General features: G+C 35.6%; 1 protein-coding gene and 1 long non-coding RNA gene across 3 annotated transcripts; one reads left to right on the top strand and one right to left on the bottom strand.

The window, feature by feature from the left end:
• Positions 1 to 1,223: 1,223 nt before the first annotated feature.
• On the bottom strand, positions 1,224 to 3,633 carry LOC132116619 (uncharacterized). Its single transcript, XR_009425661.1, has 2 exons — positions 3,312 to 3,633; positions 1,224 to 1,376 (listed from the first exon to the last, which is right to left on the bottom strand). It is a non-coding gene; the product is annotated as an uncharacterized LOC132116619 (long non-coding RNA).
• Positions 3,634 to 5,946: 2,313 nt separating this feature from the next.
• Positions 5,947 to 25,143, top strand: onecut2 (one cut homeobox 2). Of its 2 annotated transcripts, none has more exons than XM_059525751.1 (2): positions 5,947 to 7,460; positions 24,327 to 24,573. In XM_059525751.1, exons 1-2 carry the CDS (start codon positions 6,355 to 6,357, stop codon positions 24,433 to 24,435), a joined length of 1,215 nt encoding a protein of 404 aa, XP_059381734.1. In that variant the 5' UTR covers positions 5,947 to 6,354; the 3' UTR covers positions 24,436 to 24,573. The 2 variants fall into 2 exon arrangements, with proteins under 2 accessions (XP_059381734.1, XP_059381733.1); XM_059525750.1 differs by having other exon boundaries at positions 5,957 to 7,450; positions 24,327 to 25,143.
• The last annotated feature ends 687 nt before the right edge of the window (positions 25,144 to 25,830 follow it).

The raw sequence follows: 25,830 nt of genomic DNA, 5'->3' as shown, positions 1-25,830 counted from the left end.
TAGAAACTATTAAATTTAGGTTCTGGGATTATTCTGTGAATCAATATGGTTTGGTTTGTCATCTCGGACAGTCTGATGTTCATCTGCAGTGACATAAACATGACTGTACACAACACTGTTCTGTGGTTCTGAGCAAAAGATAGAAATGCAAACCAGCTTCAGATAATCAATACACATTCTCTCTCTCTCACACACACACACACACACACACACACACACACAGGCTTGCTGAGAGAGCAGGGGAAAGTGCTCATTTCTCCTGCAGGGTTTCAGAAAAGCACAAGAATAGGGCAGACAGATGTGTGTGTGGTCATTACAATGGTAACTGTTTTATAAAAGTGTTTATCATTGAATGTTTTCATTAGACTTTTAGTAAAACGGCATGATTTAATCCATATTTTCAAGCATTGTAGATTATTAAACATTTTAACTGCAATTTAAATTAGTATGCATTTTTGTCACACACACACATAAGACAAAAAATGCATCATTTAAATTATTTTAAAAGATTTTTGTTCTGGAGGACGAAAGCAGTCTGAAGTCTCTGGGGTATATTTGTACCAATAGCCAAAAATACATGGTATGGCTCAAAATTATTGATTTTTCTTTTATGCCAAAGATCATTAGGATATTAAGTAAAGATCATGTTCCATGAAGATATTTAGTACATTTCCTGCCTTAAATATTTAAATGTTTGATCAGTAATATTGCTAAGAATTCATTTGGACAATTTTAAAGGTAATTTTCTCAGTGTGTATATATATATATTGCATCCACGGATTCTAGATTTTGAAATAGTTGTATCTCTGACAAATATTGTCCGATCATAACAAACCATACATCACTGGAAAGATTATTTATTCAGCTTTCAGATGATGCATAGATCCAAGTTTAGAAAAATTAACTTGGTTTTGTGGTTCAGGGTCACATATTATATGTTTATTAATATATATATTAATATATATTTTATTTTATTCCATCTTGGATTATTGGTTATGTTTTATATTTATATTTTATTATCTTAGTTACATGAAGGCTTTAAAGTCTTATTTCTATTTTGTTTTATTTTTGTAGTGAGATTAATTACAATCAATTAAAATGTCAAAATAAGAAAAAGTGTTTTGTAAACCTCAGAAATGTCAAAACTCAGAAGCTAAACGGAGTATTTTTTTCAGAAATACCTCAAATATTTTAGATTACTGTATAGTGTTTCCATGCATTAGTTCATTTAGACATATATTCAATTTATTAGGTTTTATACATATATAAGAGGAGGGTTTCAGCGTGAGGTATCAGTGGTGTCGTCCATGCGTGTTTGCTCCTCTCTTTCATGGACACAATGAGGTGAATGTGTCAAGGGTTAAAGGTCACGGCTCCTGAAACACAGCAAGCAAAATACAGCCTTTCAGCAACAGAGAACGAGACACGATGAAGATATCATGGAGAAATATGCAACAGAGACCACACTGAAGCGTTCTTCTAGAGAAAACACGATCATTAAAGCACTTCCATGTTAAACTGCTCACGCATGCAAAGCAAGAGCAGTTATTAATTAACCCTGAACACTCAAAACAATCAATATGATCATCAGAGACACTCACAAACCTTCTCCAAACACACACTTTCACACAGACCTCAGTTTAACACTGCTTTAGGGACCACGCATTTCTGTTTTGGGCTGCACATTTCCTCATATTTATTTAGTCCAGTTTTGTTGCCAAATGCATTTAAATAATTGTAGTTGAATTATTTAATTTAACCCCCCTTTCTTTTTCCTTGCATTGTTTGACATCCTTGTTCCAGTGATCAGGTTATTCTGAGAGGTCAAATGTCACGGGTCACCTGATCTCCTTTCAAATCTGCATCCTTAAAATCCCACAAAAATCTCAATGCAAGATGTGTTTAACAGAGCATCTTCATTCCCAAAGAAAAACTAGGCCATACATGTTTTGTCGCAAAGCGATGTCAATATTCCAACTTAATAAAATAATCATGTCGTGTGAACATCAGGAAGAATAAAACCACGGCCAAAAGGTAAAGTTATTTCAGATATTAACGTCGTGTTGTGTTTCTAAACCCTTTATAAGCTTACATTAAATCTTCAAAATAATTTAAATATTTTACAATGTATTTGTTCAACTATTTATGGTTCACTAACCGCCATGAGCCGCCATGCTCATCAAAATAAATCATGACACTTTTGGAAATGCTACAGACTTTTAAGTCATTTAAAGTTAGAATAGGGAATAAATGATCATCGTGTGTGAGTTTTAATATTATGCATGACTAATTTAAATCAGATTTTTCACGTAAAAAAACATTGTATGAATTAATTCCGCATTCTGAACACAAATCTCTCTGATCTATGAAATTATTCAGAACGTTATTGTCATGTGAGATATGAGTCAGATTTACACGCATGTGAAACTTCGTGACTTCACTCGAATTTAATTAGAGAATTAAAATTAATAATAATCTCTGCGCACCTGTTAAAGCATTTCATGCACGACGAGATCCGAACAACAGACTCAAACCAACTGCCTTCAGTGTGTGTGTGTGTGTGTGTGTGTGTAAACGTTTTCTGAAAGTCTTAGACTTTAAAATCTTTGTTTTAACATTTAAAATGTGATTTTCTTTAGTTTTGTCGTATAGGAACAGATCTCAAGGGCCCTGGACGTGTATTTCAGTTCGTCGCATTAAAATCATCTTCATTTCAAGTAAAATAGGCTATAGCCTAATAATGCATAATAATGCATAACATTAATAATATAGACTAGCTACAATAAAATAAACTATAAAACAACAGTGATACTTTTAGATCTGGTAGTTATTGGTTTTTGCTGGACATCAGAATTATACTGCTATTTTATGTGAATAAAATTCACATAATGAGAATATTGCAGCCAACAATATGACATGAACGTGTTTCTTAACGCTGTATATTGAAATTAAATTAGATTTTAAATATGCTAAATCACTGAGAATATCAGAAAACAAACCTCATCTTTGTAAAGGTTAAAAAGTCCAACTGCATTTTTTTTTGTAACAGCAGGTTAACGTTATGTTCGCCGAGCCCAAAGACGGTGTTGTCATATTCACAGCAGCGGCGCAATACATATTAAACGGGTTTAATAGCTAAAACACCGGGTGATTTCTTTTTTCCGTTCGTCTCGAGACTCAGAAGGATCTTGTGGACGCTTCTCTCTGATGTGATTTGTGACGCGCCGCGCAGGTTCAGATAAAAGCGTATTTACGAGCAAAAGAAGCGCATTTCAGCCGCGTTTAATGCTGGAGGAAGGTCAGAGACTTACCGTGAGCCGCAGGATCTCTGCGCGCGCCCCGAACAGATGCAGCGCGCGACGGTAACGGCAGCATCATGGGGTCCGAGGCGCATTGATTCTGATCAATAGTGCTGCACTTACACAGCAGATGGCCAGAGAGCGACAGAAATGAGGAAAGACAGGGCGAGAGAGAGAGAGAAAACACGGTTCCAATCGAAGAGTCATTCGGGCCTCTTCAGCTTTTAGCTGGAAAGAAGAAATTGTGCATCATAACAACAAACTGAAGTGTGTTTCATTTACACTTAATCCATTCAGATGAAGGCAAAATGAGTTAAACTCATCACATCTGAACGATTGCTTCGCGTTGTGTTACTGTAAGTCTTCAGTCTACATTATAATACATTAATCAGAGTCCTATTTATCAGTTTGATATTGCAATCAGATGCATACAAAAAAAAATCTTACAGAAAACAAGAATTGTTTTGCATTAAAAAAACTAAACTAAATGGGTTTAAATAGCATGCCATTATCTTTATTAATCCCCAGTCGATTCTTTAGCCATAAAATGTAATTCTGAGCTGTTTTTCAACTGAAAGAAACTTGCACTGACTGATCTTAAATATATCAGTGCTTACTTTTGTCCAAGATGCACTGGCCTAATGTTTTTTCTAAGGCTTGTTAATAAAATACTTAAATGTCCTAATTGAACTATGGTCTGCAGTTTTAGACATGTCTGTAAAACCAGGCCTTTAGAAAAAAATAATATGTTGATTTTTAAAATTATATTTGTCTTATAAGCCTCCTGGGAGATTATTTGTGTATCTGCATAGTAAATATGCACTTTTAAGAAAAATAAAGTTTATCATCATTTTGTCATATATCTGTTTCCTGCCATTTAATGAAACATATTTGTAATAATTTCTACTCCATTTTCTATTTTTAAGTCAAATTATAGTACAACACAAAAACAAAATTAAAAGTTTTGCCTTTTACTGTCTTTTTTTTTTACTGTTTAGAAAATTAGAAAACAGTTTATAAAACATGCAACCGTTTTGTCAGTGCATATAATAATCATATTTTCTGTTTTCATGCGTTTTGGGTGATTTTAATGTGAATGTTTTCTGGTTCTATAGAAGCCTGGAAAATACTGCTAAATAATGTGTAATACAGATACTATTTTTTCTAAATGGAACTAATATCACAAAAATATATTTTTTTAAGAGTGAACGTTCGTTAATTTGCGTTTGTTGAATTTAAAGCTGGTAAAGTGAGTGGTACGGTTACACTTTTACATGCATTTAGAAAGAAAACAACGTGGAGACTCTCTCTCTCTCTCTTTCTCTCTCTCTCTCTTTCAAATATCGATTTTCTTTGACATGAATAAGGGCCTTTTTCAGTCAGTGATTCTTCGCATTATAGATGGAGTGCGCCAAAGCAAAGCAGCACAAAAGCTCTCGCAGAACACCAGAGCAGGAATCAAGCTCGTGTGTGTCCGTCACTGCATCTCCTGCAGCAGGTAGCCTATACAGACACTTTTCCTCCAATTTGTGGCAGCTGAAAGGCCGGGGAGAGGCTCGAGGAGGACACTGGGCCCCCTGCACCTCCTGCTCCTCCTCTGACAGCTGATCAAAAGAAAAATAGGTCACGCTTTTCAGACTTCTGTCGCTCATCCTTAATTACAGTCGCTTTAAACAAAAGCAACATCTGCGCATCCTCCAAACAAAATAGCAACCGGCATTCGAGAAATCTGTTCCTTCTGAATCACTGCGAGCCGGATCAGACCATCATGCGCGTAAAAGAAGTTAGTGCGCGAGCGGATTGATCGATTTAGAGAAACTAGCGATACGATTTGTGGTTTAAAACAAACATGCAGAGCTGACTGAAATTTAAAAAGCACTTCTTTTGTATATCTAGAAGTCTAAAAATTCGGATTCTTTTTTAGACATTAGAATTTAACGCGGTGTAAAATTGTGTTTGGAAACAAAATACAGACAAAAAAAAACAGCAAAATTTTACAAATTCAAACAAGAGAATGATCGGCTCCTGTTAACAGTGTCACGTGCATTTATATTTACAGAGCCCATAATTAATATGCATAATTGGTCTTGTAAATGCAACCATGTAATGAGGAAGAGTTAAATTAATGGCTAACTCGCAGAAAACACGGGGGGGGGGATATATTTAAATGTGCAGGTGTTCAGTGTTTCAATCCAATGGATGAATTTAGACAGAAGATAGATAGATAGATAGATAGATAGATAGATAGATAGATAGATAGATAGATAGATAGATAGATAGATAGATAGATAGATAGATAGATAGATAGATAGATAGATAGATAGATAGATCATTTATCCATCGAAGTAAAAACAGGAAAAAAACAAATATTCAGTAATTTGCAGGACTATGCACGAAATAAAGATATAGTTATATTTATATATATATATATATATATATACTAATGTGTACACGTACTAAAATGTAACTTTAAGGTACTAATATATGCCCTTTGGGGATAAATATGCAGCTTAGTAGATTTTTTCCTGAGAGTGTACAGTGACATTGCAGGATTTTGAATAGACCTGTTCGTGTGATTATATTTTAGTGTTGTTTCGTAGAGGATGAACCGGATAACCGATGCGTCTGCACTGACAGCGAAGCGCTCGTCTGACGCGCGATTCCAGATGCACAGCCAGCGACTCCGAAGGGCTTCATGGAAGCGTCAGCAATTGGCCAGAGGCGCACTGGCGAGGAACGCGATTGGACCCCCCGGCGCGTCAATCAAGGCTAAACTCCTCCCCTTTCAGCAGGGTCGGGTGCGCGCGAAGCAAGCCCACCCCAAACACGTCCAGCTGCCCAAACAGAAGACGCAGGAGGAGTAGAGGACTCGGACATGGGGAGAAATCAGCACTGGCCCGTCTGATAGAGATCGGTGTTTTTATTTATTAAAAAAAGGAGGAAAATAACCCGAGAGGCCTTTGGAGATAGAGAGAGAGAGGGAGGGAAAAAAGAAAAACAATTACGGAGAGAAACACATCCCTGGCACAAAGCTGGAGATAAATCAATGGACTGAATGAAGACTGCCTATAACGCCTATCGATGCCTGGCCAAGGATTTGGATGCGTACGCCATGAACCCAGAGATGACAATGGACATTGGCAGCCTTAGCCATGAGCAGGACTTGATGAGCAGCCACAGCCCCCATCACAACCGCAATCCGGGGGCTTCCTTGCGGATACACCAGGATCTGACCGTGGCGCCGTCGCGCTCCGCGATGGTCTCCAGTATGGCTTCGATTCTGGACGGCGGCGGCGGCGCAGGAGGAGAGTACCGTCCCGAGCTCTCGCTGCCGCTCCATCACGCCATGAGCATGCCCTGCGACACCTCCCCATCCGGGATGAGCGGCACCTACACCACCCTGACCCCTCTGCAGCCCCTGCCGCCGATTTCCACCGTGTCCGACAAATTCCACCATCCGCACCATCACCACCATCACCACCAGCGTTTCTCTGGCAACGTGAGCGGCAGCTTCACCCTCATGCGGGACGAGAGGACTCTACCAGCCATGAACAACCTCTACAGCCCCTACCACAAAGACATGAGCGGGATGGGGCAGAGTTTGTCCCCTCTGGGCAACGGCTTGGGCTCAATCCACAACGCACAGCAGACGCTCCACAACTACGGCGCGCACAGCCACGATAAGATGCTGAGCTCCAACTTCGACGCGCACACTGCCATGCTGGCCAGAAGTGACCAGCACCTCTCCAGAGGCCTCGGTGGCCCCGCGGCGGGCATGATGCCCCACCTCAACGGGATGCACGGGCATCCGGGCCACCCTCAATCCCACGGGCCCGTGTTGGCTTCCAACCGGGACAGACCGCTCTCCTCCTCCTCCTCCTCCGGAGCGCAGGGCTCCAGCTCGGGGCAGCTGGAAGAGATCAACACCAAGGAAGTGGCGCAGCGCATCACGGCCGAGCTCAAGCGCTACAGCATCCCGCAGGCCATCTTCGCGCAGCGGGTGCTGTGCCGCTCGCAGGGCACGCTCTCCGACCTGCTGCGGAACCCCAAACCCTGGAGTAAACTCAAGTCCGGCCGTGAAACGTTTCGCCGCATGTGGAAGTGGTTACAGGAGCCCGAGTTTCAGAGGATGTCGGCCCTTCGGCTTGCAGGTAAGACAAGGTATCTGCTTTTGAACAATTTTTCTGTGGAGATTTTTAGGCTGTGGCACGAGCATTAATGCGTAAAATGTTTAATTGATGCGCAGACGCGCGGCGCTTTTCTTTTATTTCAAACGTCAGGAGTGAAACAATGTATCGCTCCTCTTCCGTTTTTCCGTCTTTATTTACTTTTGAAATGTTGCAAGTGCATGCTTTGGAAGAGCCGCTTCGGTCTCTCTTCTCTTTCTCTCTCTCTCTTTCTCTCTCTCTCTCTCTCTCTCTCTCTCTCTCTCTCTCTCAGTCAAAGAAAGCTTTCAGAGAGGCGCTGAATAGGGATGTGTTGGTAATTACTGGACTGTTATTCCCCTCCTGCCCCTCTACATCAGGCGTGTTGCCCCCTCTAGCGATGGGCGGTGCAGGACCCCTTTTCCTTTGTTCGGGTGAAGAAAAAGCAAGACTTGAATTTCCTAGTTTTGCGTGCGAGGTGTCAGAGACGGTGTCGTGTTGTTGAAGAGCATCCTATCAGTGCATTAAAATAAAAGCTTGGTGCGCATTGATTTTTAATTTGTAGGGTGATGCACAATTATTCACTGAAATAATGGACAGCTCTGATGCCTCATGCATTGTGCAACACAAGTGTGCAAGCCTGTGCATTAACTTCAGCTGAGAAAAACATAAACTGTGCCTCTTTCACTTAAAGAACAATGCATTTGAGTGTCAATACAAGGTTCAGAGAAGAAGAGTGTGTTTGAGCTGTTAAATCACATACCAAAACATAAGCATCTTTGTCAAAACATGCCATCATTGACTCTTTGCATATGATGCATTCAGGCTAATGAAATACACTGTGAACGGCCACACAAGGCAATTGTTTTTTCAAGCAAATAAATGCATTTTCTTTTATCAAGAATGCGATTTTGAAGTCTGCTTTGAGATGTTGGCGTAGGTGCTTAAATGCTGTTTCCCTGCAGGGCTCTGGTCTCACAGATGGCTTTGGGTTGGGGGGAAGGTATTATGTGATCTGCAGGGGAATTGAAAAGAAGAACAGAGGCTGCAGCGGCTCGATGAATTATTGATAGAAATCTCTGCGTGACCCTCAGCTCAACGCACAAAACGTCACCTTGTCTTGGGTTAAACAGGCAGAGATGTGCAGCCCGGCACCTGCCTTTTGTTCTGCGTTTTAGGGATGAGAAGAGACACAAATAATGAAGCAAAAATAGGCTGTTAGAGGAGTTGCATGTCATGACATCAGAAATGTCTGACGCAGAGAGAATTGCTGGCCGCTTTGTTTTCATGCTTGAATTTCCTGCATGTAAATGTTGACTCAGAGTTACACTCTTAAAAATGAAGGTTATACAGGGGGATTTCACAGAGATGCCATAGAAGAACTGTTTTTGGTTCCCCAATTAAAGAACCATTTCAAATAGTGTGAAGAACATTTAAAAATATTAAAGAACCCTTTTCCACTTTAAAGAACCTGAAATGGAAAGATTCCATTGTTGTAGAGGTACTTAATGGAAACATAATTCCAAAAAAGAACCTTTATTTTTAAATGAAATTTGTAAATTCATGCATATTATTCAGCATAATATAATGCTGAACAGATGATAACTGATTTATATATTTAAATTTCATATAGGCCTACAGTGGGGTCTAAAAATCAGAAAACAGTGAATTTTGAGCAAATTAAATATATATATATATATATGTGTGTGTGTGTGTGTGTGTGTGTATAACTGCAAATAAACAAATTTTTGTGAAAGGTATTTTTTAGGTGACTAATCGAATTAAGTAAATCAGTGAGTCATTGTTCATGTTACATTTTGTACAGACGGTCAGATATTCTTGCTTTAATTGAAGATGTTGTTTGTTCTTAAATCATGATATTTAGGTTTTGCACTTTTAGAGTCCAACTTGTCATTAAAGTCAAATGTTGTTTAGAAAATGTAAAAAAAAATAAAAATAAAAAAAAGGATTTTTATAATCATACTTGAAGGTACATAGCGATTTAATGACTTATTGGTCTTCTTTAAGCATAGTGGTGCAGGTGCCCGATGTCACAGGAGAAAACAAGCCTGTCTTTGCACTATTAATTTAGTCAAATCAAACATGACATCTGACTGGACCTCATTCCAGTCACACGGTGCAGGCAATCAGCTATCGAGACGAACCTCGGCCTGTGCCATCTACCATGGACAAACAACTTTATTAAGTAAATGATCAAAGGGGACAAGCGCTGTTATACGAGTCAGGACGGAGGAGATTGAAAAAGAGCCAGTGCTGGAGAAACTCGGGGTCCCGGCCCGTAAATAAGAGCACTGGAGATGGACAAATATACCTCCAACCCATGCCAGACTGCATTCAGTGAAACGTCTCTACTGGTTAGGGCTTCTGCAAATGACTATTTCGCTTTCCAAATTGAAGACAGACATGGGGAAAATTTGAAATATTAGAAAAACTGAGAGCACTTGCATTTTTGTCATTTAATACATAATTTTTATGTGCAATGTATATTAACAGAATACCAATTTGAGTGAAAGTTGAAATGAAAAATTTGTTGCATTAGTGCATCGGAGAAATAAAACCTGATGATTATGTTCTCCATCATAAACCATCTGTACAAAGAGTCACATGATCAGTGACTCTCATTTACTGACATTTGATCCTAATATTTCTATGACTCAAATATTTCTCTATTTTCACCTCATTTGCCTTTTTTTACTATCCAAAACTATTTATTTACAGGTTTGCATGACGAAAATCCCAGATTTTCAATTTGGTCTCAACTAATTGGACACCTTTGTAAATTATTATTTAATTCCAAAAAATGAGGTCTCAAACATTTGGATGTCCGTGTAAATTTTGTTTATTTCCAGATCCCAGCTTTTAATTGTGGTTTCAGACATCTGAACACTACTGTATATCATTATTTATGCATTTGCATGGAGATTCTTTTTACATTTTCAGTGTGGTCTCAGATATTTTAAATATATTTTCAGGTTTGCACGACAAAAATCCCAAATATTTGATGTGGTCTGAGACATTTGGATGCCACTGTAAATTCTTATTTATTTCCATATCTGCATTGAAAAATGTCTTAGACATTTGGGCACTATGGTTGACCGATATGTGTTCTTTAATGGCAAATGCAATACCGATATCTACAGACGAGGTTGGCCAATAAACGTTGATGTACATGCTAACCGATAATAGTATTTTAACAGTTTAAACACTATGAAATTAAACATTTTATAGCATAATATGAAATTCTCTTAAAAATAGCAATTGCATATTTTCAGTTTTGTAGTGCTTAGTAGACTCCAAATGAACTGGCCGATATATCGGCAAGTGATTAGTTGGAATATCTAATTAAAATATGTGTACTGTCACAATGAGGTTGTGTCTGATTTTAATATAAAGTAAAAGCAAAGGTGCAAAACAAAGGCCAATCGGGCATCATGCTGTCAGTGTGTTGTTTTCTGGACTTCTCAAAGGGCAGAGCCAGGACAGTACTGCTGTTTATTTTCGTCCTGTCGTTCAGTAATGTGTGTGAGTTATGTCACTTTCTCAAACAAATATGTGTTGCTGAACGACGGCGGATCAATGCGGGTAATCTCTTAAAGATTAAAAGGGCATTAATGCTGGCAACAATAACATAAACGTGTGCACCCAGTTCGCATTGATCTGGAACCCGATCCGGACTTGTTCCAGTAAAGCTGACGCTGGAAGAACGTTCCCAGCAAGCCGACTGACTCCGTGCTAAAAAGACTCCTGGTGGGCTATTCTGAGCTGTGCTTGTTTAAAAGGATCATTAAAGCTGATGAAGCCGCCTGGATAGACGCGAAATCAACGCATAACCAAGGATAGATGTTTTCCAGAGGATGTTTAATCACTCCGGCTCTGTGTGGAGGAGGCCGGCATTAAAAGGATGCGCCCGGTGACCTTCACACAAAGGCCGGAGTGACGCGCCTCGTGGCTCCAGAGAGGACGGCGTCTGATAATTGTAATGGCTTTGCGGTGCTTTGAGGGACCTTTTAGTGATGAGATTCTCTTCTCAACCCAATAAGTGTGTAACACGGGCCAAGAGAGTGAAATAATCCCGGTAGAAATATGATTGGGCCCGACTGGTTTATCAGATACTCTTGTTATTGTGGTCAAGCTGCTTTTGATTCAGAAAGCAGACTAATCCAATCTCATGGAAGATGTCCTAGCATTATTTTATGAAAAAACAGCATTGCCTGTTGTATTATTAAGATTATCCAGTAACGCTTTACAATAAGGTTTCATTAGTTAACATCAACTAATAATAAACAATACTTCTATAGCACTTAATTTCAACATTTACAGATACTTCTAAAACATCTGTGAACTAAACATGAACAAAAAAAATTGTTTTATTAACTTCCATTTAAGAAGAGTAATAAATGTTGTTAAAGATGATTGCTCATGTGAAACCTTATTGTTAAGTTATGATTGCTTTCTTTAATTTTTTAGAAATTAAATTAGATTATTTTTAATTAGAACATGTTAGTTTATTACTGAAACTTCTGAAACTACTGATTCTGTGTTTCACGTATATATTCCAGAGACTCATTAATATTCTATGGTTTCATGTTTTTATATCTATAGTGTATGTATTTTACTCATCTATAGCTCTCTGAAAAGTTAACATTTTTTATGTAGTCATGTTGCAATCAGTCCAATCATATTCAAGCAGATAAACTCTATAGTGGGGTTTAAAAGTCTGAAAATGCTTCTTAAATTCCTAAATTATTTCTACTTTTGTCATTGCAAATGATACCAGTATAGTAATGTTTCATGTAAAGATGAAAATAAGCTTCATTTTATGCCAGAACAGCTTTGTTTTAAAATGTTTCAAATTCTAAAACTGTATTTCCATGTTTAAATCCCAGATGTTCACAGTATATCCTCCAGCACAGATAGCAGTAGCAGGTTGTTTTTTAGTTTTGAGGTGAGGTGATGTGTTTATCTCTGTGTCTTGTGATTGGGGGATCACCGTCAGCACCAGTCTGAGCAAAGGGCAAAGTTTTTGGTCTCTCAGCCCCACAAAACGGCCCGTCATGCTGCTGTCAGAAGGGAACAGCAAGCCAAAACATGTTTTTATGGAGCGGGTCTGTGGGGGATTCATTTGTCTGTCAGTTTTTCTTTTTATTTGGATTTTCTTCTTGCGTTCCAGCGGTTTTTATATTAGCGATCCATATATAAATGATGAAAATTGACTTTTGTGTGCAGCATGGTAAAGTTTAGTTCATGTAAAACATGTAAAACAGATTATACAGCATCATGTCTGTTACTCTGCTATGGCTTGCTAAAAAGAATAGGCAACTTTTAACTCCAGCTATGAGGAAAGAGAAAGGTTCATGTTTGCTTTTCTAGAAGCTGATAAGAGCTTACGTAATAAAACATGGCCATTATTTACAGTTGCCTCTTATGTTCTTTTAAATACAACTTTTGTTAGAGGAATAGATAACAAATTCTGGCATCATTTATTCACCTACATGTCATTCCAAACCTGTTTGCTATTATTTTTTTATTTAGGTTTGCACATTTAGGTTTATGCTTTTGGCAGATCATTGCATTGTATTCCTTGGGAATGAAACCCATGACTTCGGCATTGAAATAAATAAATAATAAAATAAAACAAATTGCATTCATTTAATGCAAAAGGAGAAATCCTGCATCTTTTTGCATTTAGTTCATATTTAGCTCTAGAAGGCTAAGAAGTACTGTAAAAGCATTTATATGCCATAGTTTCGATGAAAGGTATGATTGGTGTTTTTGTTATTATTGGAGCTACTTAATAGATATAGTCATTAAAAATAAAAATCTTTGCATGGAAATAAGCTGCATGAATATCTATTTTAATCTTTTAAGGTTGGAAAAATCTTATGGGTTTGGATCTGCATGAAGGCTGGATAAAGGATGACAGAGTTTTCATTTTAGGATGTGATGCAATCAAGATTTGTGTACTTTTAAGACAGGTTGCTTGTCACCAAAAAAAGATACGGATAACAAAAATCCCTATCTAAGTAATCAGTGTTGCTTATTTACCAGTGGCACTTTTGTGCATTTGTAGGCATCCAGTGTGTTTGTGAAGCTGATTGGATCGTTGGCTGATGTTGTTGACGAGTGTTACCCCATCAGCATGGTTTCAACACACCGTTTGTGAACGTTCTGATTGGTTCTGTCACTGTGCTGATGTTTCTGTCTGGCAACAAACCTTTGAACCGCTGATGTCATCATTTGAGACCCAGAAGAACTCTGATCTTTTATTCACTTGATCAGAGAACATTTGTTCTGTTCCACATGGAGATCAAGAGATACAGTCTCACTTAAGGACACTTCAGGCAAAACCACTGTGTTTTTTTCATGCATTGGTCAAGGTTTTGGGCTGTTTTTCTTCCATGAAATGTCTTTCAGACAATTGGAATGAAAACATCCAAAATACACATTTAAAAAAAATATTTTTATTACACTTTACCTATTTGCGTCTGTAGATTTCGATTTCAATACATCTGTTAAAAGTTTTTTCTCAACTTCAGCATAATTTACATGCACCAAACTTAGACATTTTATTCCTTTCTATAGTCTGAAGATTTGTACTGAGGGGTTTGTTTATATATCATTCGCCCTGAATTGTATGACACTTTATTCTTAAAAACATGGCAAAGATCCATATCTTTTAAAGGCCTAGCGTTTCTTTCTCCACTTCAGCAGTGTTTACTTGCACCAAACTTAGTGGTTTTATTCCTCTCTATAGTCTGAAGATTTTTACTGAAAGGTTTTTTCATATATCATTTGTTTTGATTTCTATAAGATTTTAGTCTTAAAAACATTACAAAAACTTATTTTTTTCTCTTTTTTCAGGGTGATAAAAAGAGATATCCAAAATTCCCTCAATAAAAACCTTCTTCTTTCATTTATCAACAAAATGAAACAAGAATTTTGTACCTATAGCTTTATCTAATGTTCAGATTATTTTTCTGGAATTTCATGAAAATTAGTGCATTTCTAATCACACAAGGCTTCACTTGCATAGTCTTGGTGTACTAATCAACTGGGGAAATATGTATTATCTATTTGATAGAACGTTTATCCCATAGCCTTAAAATTGTTGGAATATCATTGCATTATATATCAAGTATCACATCAAGTGTTGTTGTTTTTTGTTGTTGTTGTTGTTGTTGTTGTTGTTGTTTTTTAGAACGATTCACAAACACACTCTATAACCAAAAGACTTGAAATGATAAAACAGTAGTTCTAAAATCACCAAAAGAAGACCAGTTGATAAAAATACATTTATTGCAGAAAAGATCCTGCAGGATTTCAGAGATACACATACTTGGTATCTTCATTAGAAGTGTGATGCATGTGCACAAATCATTTTGGGGTTACTGTATTTAGTTCTGCCTCAAGCAAGATGATCCACTGCAGAGAACACAAGACTCTGTCTCTCTCTCAGTTTCTCTTTCCATCCCCTCCTCCATCTCTCGGTGAGGTGTCCGGCCTCCACATTAAGGATATCCGCACATGCACAGAATGACACAGCTAAGTGCAAGACTACAGCATAATGCATTTAGCAAGTCCTCTTGCTCTAACACACTCACACACACACACACACACACACACACACACAAACAAGCCATGCACTTCCAGAAGAGCGTATGCTTAGAAAACGGTTGATGTTGAGATCGGAAGCATTTGAGCGGCCCGGCATTCGCACCAGAGGTCGCACAACTGTGAGAGTATGAAACACTAGCCGAATTAAAAAACAGAGGAATTTTCTCTCATCTGTTATGGGAAGGTTTCAGTGAACAAGTGAAAACATCATTACTGATCGTGTTTTGTGGCGAAATATTGATCTGTCACCCACCACCCCCCACTCCCCGGCTCTCATTCCCTCCATTTCTTTGTGTATGTCTTTTTCTTCCTCATGTAAATCTGGTGGCTTTAAGATGCCTGTGACTAGACCTTTAGAGATTCGGTAAATGGCATTAGAGCTGCTTTAGCAAACAATTAGACAATTTTACAGCTTAATTTAGTACATTTTGTGAAATTATTGTAAAATAAGTGTTTAAATTCACCAGTTTTGTTTTAATCTCTCTGGATATCTGCACCCATTTTGGCAGATAATGAATTCTGAGTTTTGATTCTCCTTGCATTAAAATCATGCAAAGCATCAGATCTCAAGGTTTTTTGCTTTTGTCTTCAGAAAATGGCTTTAGCTGCATCCGCATGTATAATTCAGTGGTGATCAGACAGCAGTTTGTTTTTGTGAAGTCATGGACATAATGTACAGAGAGAACTGGCAGAGTAAAACCACTCCGTCTGATGTGAAGACTGCAGTCAACGTCAAATTTACCTTAATGCATGTTCCTGGTTTTATAGTCAGTGATTCATTAGTGCATCTTCTTGCAGTAAAATGTAATGTTTTTACTCTAACTCTGAAAAGACTTTCTTTATCTGCTGACGTCATGTAGGCCGTGTGCGCTGTTGATTAATGTTCATGTGGCCTTTTGTTTTTGTTGCGCAGTTTTTCCAGGTGATAGAAAATAATGTACAGAGAAATGGAGTTGGAATTAGTCACATGAAACAGAGAAGACACTGATTTTAGATTATTTAAGTTAATATAAATACAATTAAAGGTAAAAGAAATCCTTCAGGAATGATAATGGAATTTGGAACCAGTCCTTAAAAGGACAAGTAAGACTTATTGGGTTTATCAGTAGTCAATACATTGATATGTATTATAATAACATAATTGTTCAAAATTCACAAATATATATATATATATATATATGTTTTATTAAAAATGTTTTTCGGCTGATGCCAATAGCCTCAATATGGCCACATATCAGCTAATATGTTAATATATTTTTGTACACAATTTGTTTATTGCACATAAGAATCCTCAGAGAATCCATAAAAAATGTAAATATGATCCTAAAATTAAAATCATGTTTTTATTCTAATTCATTTGTTATCACTAGACACTATATATATATTGGTAACACTTTAGGATAGGTAACACTTGTTAACTATTAACTATGACATTTCTCTCAATAAATTCTTAATTTGCTGCTTATTAATAGTTAGTAAGGTAGTTGTTAGGTTTAGGTATTGGGTAAGATTAGGGATGTAGAATAAGGTATAAGGTAATAATAATTAGCACTAATACATGGCTAATAACCTAGTAATGTGCATGCTTATAAGCAACTAATAGGTGTTACCTATTCTAAAGTGTTACCTATATTTTTTTAGTATTGCTTCCAAATTATGATAAATATTCCATTAGCAATCCTTTGCACAGTTATAGTTTATTTATTATTATTATATATTTAATTTACATGCATTTTGCTTGATGTTTTTCAGAACAGACAGGAATTAATTTTTTTCTTTTTTTTGTCCCAAATTTCAGTTCATCCAGTTGAATGGAAAATAACTGTAGTACATTCTTATTTGATTTATGTTGTAGTATTTTTAAAAAAATTCCATTATCCATCAGTAGCATCCCTTTAGGATTTGTTATACTACAAATTAAATTAAATCAGATTTCTTACAGATTTCAGTATATACAGGCTGATGAAACAGGCTAGTCTTTGGGTTCCTCATTAATTACTGAAGGTGTAAGCTGATACTCAAGACAGGCCAGAACTGATCGATTTCATACGGCCGGGTCTTAGAGGGCATCTCAGAATGCGTTCAGATCCGAGTGAACGACGGCGGTGTGGTTAGGACCGTTCCACTGGACGTTTCCTCTCACACACATTGATTTACATTTGCCAGTGAGCAAAGATAAACCAGCGGTGTGAGAGCAGCTCTTACCCGTTTGATGAAAGGCCATGGAAACCTGAGGTATTGATCGGATTGATTGAACTCTACCCCTTTTAGAAAAGCCCAAAGTTGACACCCCTCTCCCACCACGGAAATGGTAAATCCCTTTCAATAATATAATTGCTTTTTTGATCGCACTGTAAGTGCCATGAGAGCCCGTCCTGATGGAGTCAGTGTTGCGTGTTGACGGCTGAGATTGCGTCTCCGTGTGTGTGTGTGTGTGTGTGTGTGTGTGTGTGCGTGATCATTTCGGCCACAGTAAGCAGAATACCAAATGATGACGGGGAAATTCACTACTCTACAAAAGCAGCAGTCTGGAGCTTTTATCCAAAGCAGCACTGAACAGAAAGCCATCAGAGCCTCATAAAGAGAGCTGGGTTTAGGAAGTAAACATTGATCCTTTATTTTACTAGAGAGAACAAAAGGAGAAAGTACAGATGCCTCGTGCACAACAAAGACAGCTGACCCAGCTAACAAAAAAACAAAAAACAAAGAGTGTTCTGAAAACATTACATTTGAATGTTTAAAAATGTTCAGATTTTTAAATGATTAAAATAAGAATTCTTGGTTATACGAAAGTTCCATTTTTTATTCTAGTTGGAAACTTCATGGAAATGATACATTTGAATGTTCTCTAAACTTCCTAAAAACATATAGTTACATTTAAAAAATGTCAGTTGAACATCCAACAAAAACTTTCAAAACATTCTTCGAAAGCTTTTACATTCTATGAATGTTTTGTGCTTACATTTTGAGAAAATTATTCTTATTTTTATTATGTATTATATGAAAATGTTTTTCTAAATGTTCTCTGAACATTCAAAACGTCTCTTTTGTACATTTAATTTGAACTTTTTGCAAACATTATTTGATTAATTAAATGTTAGTTGAACAACCACTTAAAAGCCTTCAGAAAAATATTCCCGATTTTAATATTTTGTAATATTATGGAAATGTTACTTTTGAATATTCTCTGAACATTAATTACATTTAAAAAATATTAGTCAAACATCCAACTGAAACATGAAATGTAAACTTTTTTTTTCTTTCTGATGTTCTGAGAATGTTTTTTTTCACTGAATGTTCTCCTAACATTAAAAACATAAACAAATTATAATAATTGGTTATGCATTGAGGGAATATTTCAGCTGATTATTTTGCAAACATAATGGGAACGTTAATTTTGAATGTTCTCCTAACGTTACATAAACATTACATTTGTTTCTTTGAAAATATCTTCAGAAAAAAATTCTCATATTTTAAGAAAATTATTAAATATGTTCTAAGTATGTATTGCTGACGTTCCCATTAAATTCTGGAAACATTATTTCTGAATATTCTCTGACTGTTCCAACCATTTTAGCTACATTTAAAAAAAATGTCAGTTAAACATCCAACTGAAATGTTTCAGAAATAATAATAAATAGTGCTTTTGTGCTAAATTTTGATAACATTACTTTACTAATATAACTGGAGGAACGTTTGCTCATAACTTTGAGAGAACCTTTCCAGAACATTCCCTGTTAGCTGGAGAAAATATTCCCTAATTTCTAAAAATAAATTAAAAGCAGTGGAATATTACTTGAAGCGAATGCTTATGGATTTTTTTCCATCATAATTTGAAACCAGTCCTGAAGGATAGAAACCCTATATTAATTAGAGAATCATTTGACTGCTAATAGAATCTTGTATCATTATCCTAAACCCTGCATCATTAATAGTATTTTATGGAAGAAAAGGGTTCAGTTTATCCAGTCGGATCTTATTTGCTAATTTGCTTATAGGATTCTTATTGATCCCATTGTTACAAATGATGTATTCCAATTCCTCAAATCCTGTATGTATTCCTTCAGGATTTTCCTGACTACATTCCAATCTTCCATTCCGATGTTGCTTTCTATGCATGAGAATAAACGTGTATTATTCTGTTAATCCTGCAGTTATTGTGAATTTGGGCCTAGTAATGGTGTCTAACCGGCAGAAATGATGGCACACCTGCATTTTTCATGCTAAAGATTAAGACCCTGCAACTAAATCTCAGAGCTTCAAACAAGCACACGTTTAGCATTGGATTGGGCTGATGTTTTGACGGCCAGAGGAGCATCAGTAATGGAGGCTTTGAGTGGAATGGCGCTCACTGCTCGTGTTACTGCGGCTCTGATGGATGAACAGCACCATCTACTGCTGACCACAACTCTGGACTCAAATGATTTCAACACAGACTGATATCTTAAACATCTTAATGATATGCATCTGTGATTGTCTAGATGATGATGTGCTTCTGTGGCAATTCATCATTCAATTTAAATGCATAACAAATTAATTAGTCCGAATTGTAATAAGTAGTCTGTGGCAGTATTGCATCTAGTCTTATTAGATGTTTGCATTTTTTGATAAACATGTGAGAGGTGCTTGCACAAATCGTGTGGCACAAATGTGACCCTGGAGCACAAAAGCAGTCTGAAGTCTCTGGGTTTTAGTTGTAGCAATATCCAAAAATACATTGTATGGGTCAAACTTTTCTATTTTTCTGTAATGCCAAAAACCATTAGGATATTAAGTAAAGATCATGTCCCATGAAGATAGATGTATTGTAAATTTTCTACTGTAAATATATGCAAACATAATTTTTGATTAGTAACATGCATTGTTACTACTGTAATACTATACTGTATATTAAATATTGGCTAATTACATTTTCTGAAACATTTCAGTTGGACATTTATTGAATGTTTTTTAAATGTTATGACTAGTTGTTTTCAGAGCTTCTTTTTATATTAAAGTTCTTTAATAACATTTATTCATTGTTCACTGAACATATTTTCTGAAGTGTTTTAGTCGAACACTCATGTAATATTTTTTAGTTGTTACTTGTTTCAGAACATTGAAAGTAACATTTGTTTCAAGTTGATTGTTTTTTAATAATGTTATTTATACATTGTTTACAGAATATTTATTCCTAAAATGTTTTATTTGGACATTTATCTAATGTTTTTTTTTTACTTTATTACTTTTTGTAAAAATTGTTCTTCCAGTAACATTAATAGAACGTTCATTCAAAGTTGTCTGGTCTTTAATAACATTATTTAGAACATTTAGAAAACATTCTAATGTAACGTTTTTGTAATGTTTCTAAATGATAAAATGGAATGTTCCCTAAATGTTTCCAAACTAAATTTTAAAAACCAGATGTTTTAAATGTTCAAAGAGCATAATGTTTTCATAACTTAATAAGAATGTTGGCGAAATGTTCTGAAATATATTATATGTTCTTAGAAATAACATATTGTTTTCAAGCTGGGATGACAGACGGTCTAAACTCCTTATTAAATATATTTTTTCATACAAATTCCCTAAAAAAATACTCACATATGCGTGGTTGTGGATGTGTGTAAAACATTTTTTGGGAATTTTTGAAGTTATGAAAACATTATGTTCTTTGAACATTCAAAACATCAGTTTTTTAAATGTTGTTTGGAAACATTAAGGGAACATTCCATTTGATCATATTGCAAACATTACAGAAACGTTACATTTGAATGTTCTCTGAATGTTCTAAATAATATATTTAGAATTTGTATGTAAAAATATAGATTTTTAATTAAGTTTAGTCCATCAGTGTATATATAGGAAGATGAACTATGAAAGTTTGTGCAAATCATTCCAAATATTCTGGACTTGAATGGGTTAATGGAAGTTAAGGATAAAGCGCTGAATGTCTTTCGGAGTTTCAGATCCCTAAACACTCACTTCTGTGTTTCTGCTGCCATTGTTTCGGCATCAATTATACATGCAAAGTGTGGAAATACTGCTGTGCATTTGTCTTTATCAAATATTTAGTTTAAGCGCGCTGTGATAGGGGCCGACGAGGGCTTTGTCGTTTTTACACACGCAAGTCTCTTGGACGTCTGTCTGCAGAGCTCAGCAACTTCTTCTGCCTGAGTGCAAGACCTGCGCTTTCTCACACTCTTTACACTTGGCCTGCTGCCGCCTTCGTTTATGACAAATGGGTCTGTGCTGCATGTGTGTGTGTGTGTGTGTGTGTGTGAAAGAGAAAAGCAAGTCTGGTAATGAGGGTGTGAATGCAGCAGAAATGAAAACACACACACACACACACTGTGTAAAACCACACTGGCGTGTGTCCGCCTTTATTTACACCGTCGTTTCCTCTTACATAATAGTTTTGTACTCAATTGAGCTCTTAACCTGATTTCTATTGATCTGGCCCAGGCTCAGTTGTGCATACTTAATTCAGAGAAGTAATCAAATCAAATCTTCAAACACACACACACACACACACACATTAACAGTAGCGTTTATGTTGTTTGCAGATGAAAATATGTTTTAGTTTATTATTAGTGCTGTTTATTTGTATTTTTGAGTTGTTGCACGTGATTCTTCAGTGCAGATTTGTGGCAGAAGTGATATGACTTTAGTCGAGCATTCAGGATTTTCATTCATCTTAAGATGTAAATTTAAATAATTTAATAGATATTACATTTATATATATATAAAACGATTTCAATATTATTTAAAGGCATATATATATATATATAATTTAATTTAAATATGTATGTAAAATATTATAATAAAAAAATTATATTAAAAAATATTTTTTGATTTTATGGATTGAAAATAATTTTAATTTTTAAATAATTTTATAATTTTATATATAATGTATAATAAAAATTATTAAAAATGTAAATTAAAATACTAAAATTAAGCACTAAAATCAGTTTAATAGCTTTTATTATATACTGACAACCACTAAAATAAATAAATAAATTCAAAATAAAAAAAGAGAAAAAGAGAAGGAACAGCTTTTATGAATGTATTAATATATTGAAACAGCATCATGGTAACACTCACAATCCTAAAATAATGCAATAAACATTTAACAACACAAGATGTAAAATAAAACTCGAATGCACATAGATGATTATAAACAAAACTTAATTATGAAAAAATATCACACAGGAAATTTCAGATTTTTCACTGTAAATTATACAAATATTTTACTGTAAAATAGCATTACACTTTGTGTAAAAAAAAAGAAGAAAAAAAAGAAATATTATTTAACTGTCTAATTCAACATGTGCCGAGGAAGATATATCTGGTTCATTTGCTGTTTTTAATGCATCAGTCTATTTTATTTTATTTTATTTTATTGACTTGCATTTTAATTCAGTTTTGTGTATAAAAAATTAAATATATATATATAAAAAAATTACAATCTAATTAAATACACGTCAAGGAAGATATTTCTGATTAATTTATAATTTTATTTAATATTTTATTTATTTTTTAATTGGTGACAGACATTAAAATTGGGCCCAAACATAAATAATTGCAGATTAACAGATGAATAACAGAATAATGCATGTTTGTTCTCATATCTTGAGAGCTGATGAAAAATATAAAGCAACTGCATTAGAATTTAGTTAAAATATATCCTGAAGGAATAAGTACAGGATTCAAGGAATTGCAAATGCAAGATAAATTGAATGGCTATGTTTGTGTGCTTTCCTATACTGTACAATTTGCCAAATGTCATTCATATCGTGGTTTTATATTCGTATTAAGCACACTGTGGACAGTTTTTACATTCTGCAGAAAGAGTGCTAGTACTGTATGTAATGCCTCGCCTCTCTCTCTCTCTCTGTATAGATATATCTGTGGTGTTTGTTGTTGATTTGTTGGTGCTGTCAGTGTAGATCAGACTAGTTCTTGCTCTGGTTTATCTGGTAATTATCAGGTGATCATGTGTTTTTGGTCTCTGGAGTCTATCGTGATAAAAGACCCTAGAAATAAAGCCAGCAGCTCCAGGTGAATAGGAGTGAATTACTCTGGGAATCGTGGTGGTCGCAGAAGCAATTACCTGGAGAGGATCTTTAGCTTCCTCAAATCATCTCCAGCTTTCCCGTGAGACGCACTGATCACAGAGATGTTTGAGTCCTGGTTTCTGAACCAGAATCTGCTAAAACAGATCTCAGGAGGTTTGTTCTAATGCAGTGTCAGACTTATACTCTACTGCAAACTAAACTAAAACAGTATATAGGAATATTAGATGGAAACCTTAAACATTTGAAATATTTGGGAAAATCTTTGAAATAAAGATAAGTTAGGAACAAACATTGCTATAACAAAAACTGAAATTAAATTAAATTAAATCTAGATATAATTAACAAATGCACATACATTTACTACATTTATTGATTTTTTTTTATAAATATTTAACAAACAAACAATTAACACAAATTACAAAAACACATAACAAAAGTACTAAAACTGAAATAAAAACTAAATTAAAACAGATACAAATAAATTGAAGTTTTTAATAGAAAATAATAGTATGCATTTTTTGCATACAGTTACTAAAAATGATATACAATTAAATTTAAGATAGAAATCATAAAAAATAAACAAGTTACAAAAGCACATATAACAATTACTATGCCTAAAACAAAATAAAAATAAAATAATATTTGAAATAAAATAACTTTTAAAAACAAAAACCAACAAAAATGAAAAAAGCACATAACAAAATTACTAGAATTAAAACTAAAACGTAAATTAAAGCTAAATAGAAATAAAACAACAATAAAATAAAAACAACAAAAGCACATACTAAAACTTAAAATGTACAAAATAAATGCTATTTCAAAATATTAATAAATACAATAATTACACTAAGGTTGCAAAAAGGAGGAACATTTCTAATACAATTGGGGAAACCTTCCAGGATTTTTTGGGAATATTCCAGGGGATTTTTGGAAAGTTTCCACTTCTTTGCAACCCTAAATAACACTGATGTTGCTAATCAGGAATAACACGGTCTAATTGTCCCTTCTGTCACTCTTTTGCTATTTTCTCTTTTTATGTAATTCTAATCTGATAATCCAAAGTTTGTAGGTTCGAACCCTGCGTGAACTGTTTAAGTGTTTGCTAAATGCATGAACATAAGTGTAATTGATTCTAACGTGTTTCTTCTCTCTCTTTTGTGTCTCCTTTCTAACAAACGAAACCCCCGAAGCGTGCAAAAGAAAAGAGCAAGACCCGAGCAAAGACAGGAGCAATACACCAAAGAAATCACGGCTGGTTTTCACAGACCTGCAGCGGCGAACGCTTCTGGCCATCTTTAAGGAGAACAAGCGTCCGTCCAAAGAGATGCAGCTGACCATCTCGCAGCAGCTGGGTCTGGAACTGAACACTGTCAGCAACTTCTTCATGAACGCCCGCAGACGCAGCCTGGACAAATGGCTGGACGAGGGGAGTCTGGGCAACACGTCGTCCACCTCCAGCACTTGTACCAAAGCGTGATCAGGTGACGGTCAGTTTTTTAAGAGGAGAAAATCATTCCGAAGGGCAACTAGAGGAGAGAAGCTGCTTACCGGCTCGAGTCGCAGTCAAAAACACACCGATCTGTTCATCCAAAGAGCTAAACGCCAGGATAAACGCTGAAGACAAACCAAAGGGTCTGCATTCAACATCTACATTCATTTCCAGAAGTGTGTGTGTGTGTGTGTGTGTGTGAGATGAGATACTTTAAACTACAAGGATGAATCTCACAAAAACACATCCAGGTCACATTTAATGCAATTTAGAACATCTTCGTCTCGTTTTCAAGTACAAATAATATTTACTTGAGAAACGAAACATATTACGATTTCATCTGACAAAGCTATCAAAATTTCAGATTTGCTTTAAAAATAAAAATTGCCAATGTGGTCAGATAAACAAACTGAGTTCAAAGGGAAAACAATTATATATAAATATACAAAGGTATTATATTTATATACAATGATATTTATTATTTTACGCAAAATAATATGTTGTTTTCCTTCTCAAATAAATATACCTTGATGTAAACATTTTTAAAAAAATTTTTTAAATAAAAACAAAAAATTACTTTTTTTGCAGTGTAATTGCAAACAGGCTTTTTAAACAAGAACAACAACAACATTAATAATTAATATTAGTATTGATAAGAATAATAACAATTCCCACAAATTCCCATTGTCAATTATTGCTCCTATTATTGTTACTGTAATATGGTCATTTTTATTACAGTAATCCGATTTTTTTTTTTTTGCATTATGGTAATGCATTTTAATTAAAACGAAATATTAATGCATTTTGGAGTGAAACATGACTTGCATGTTATTCTTTGTGAGATTCACCAATTGCATAACCACACAGGTTTATTGGGTCGCAGGTTTTTTCAACACGCCAAACCCTGTGTCTCCTCTGTGCGTTAGAAAAAACCCCGTCAGAAGCACAAAGCACAACACACGTGAAGGACACGCCGACCGCAGATCTCTCACACCGTTATTGGCCGGCCGGGTTTGTGAGCACAATCCTGAAGCACATTAAATTTGCAATAGAACAGGGGCTGGACCACACCGATTGTTCTTCTATGGTTAAAAAACAACTCAGGATGATATGACCGAAGAACAAGCATCTCACGAGCTCAACACACTCAATGAATTACATAGCAAAACACACACACACATGCACATCGCTGTTTGCTGTCATGA

Source organism: Carassius carassius, chromosome 36, assembly GCF_963082965.1.
Source record: "Carassius carassius chromosome 36, fCarCar2.1, whole genome shotgun sequence".
Classification (NCBI taxonomy): Eukaryota; Metazoa; Chordata; class Actinopteri; order Cypriniformes; family Cyprinidae; genus Carassius; species Carassius carassius.
Note: the sequence above shows the minus strand (reverse complement) of the source record. Positions and strands in the feature narration are given on the sequence as shown.

Coding starts and splice junctions, on each gene's coding strand:
- onecut2 (XM_059525750.1), top strand. CDS start 6,355: ATGAAGACTGCCTATAACGCCTATCGATGCCTGGCCAAGGATTTGGAT. Junction 7,451..24,326: donor GTCGGCCCTTCGGCTTGCAG/GTAAGACAAGGT, acceptor AAACCCCCGAAG/CGTGCAAAAGAAAAGAGCAA.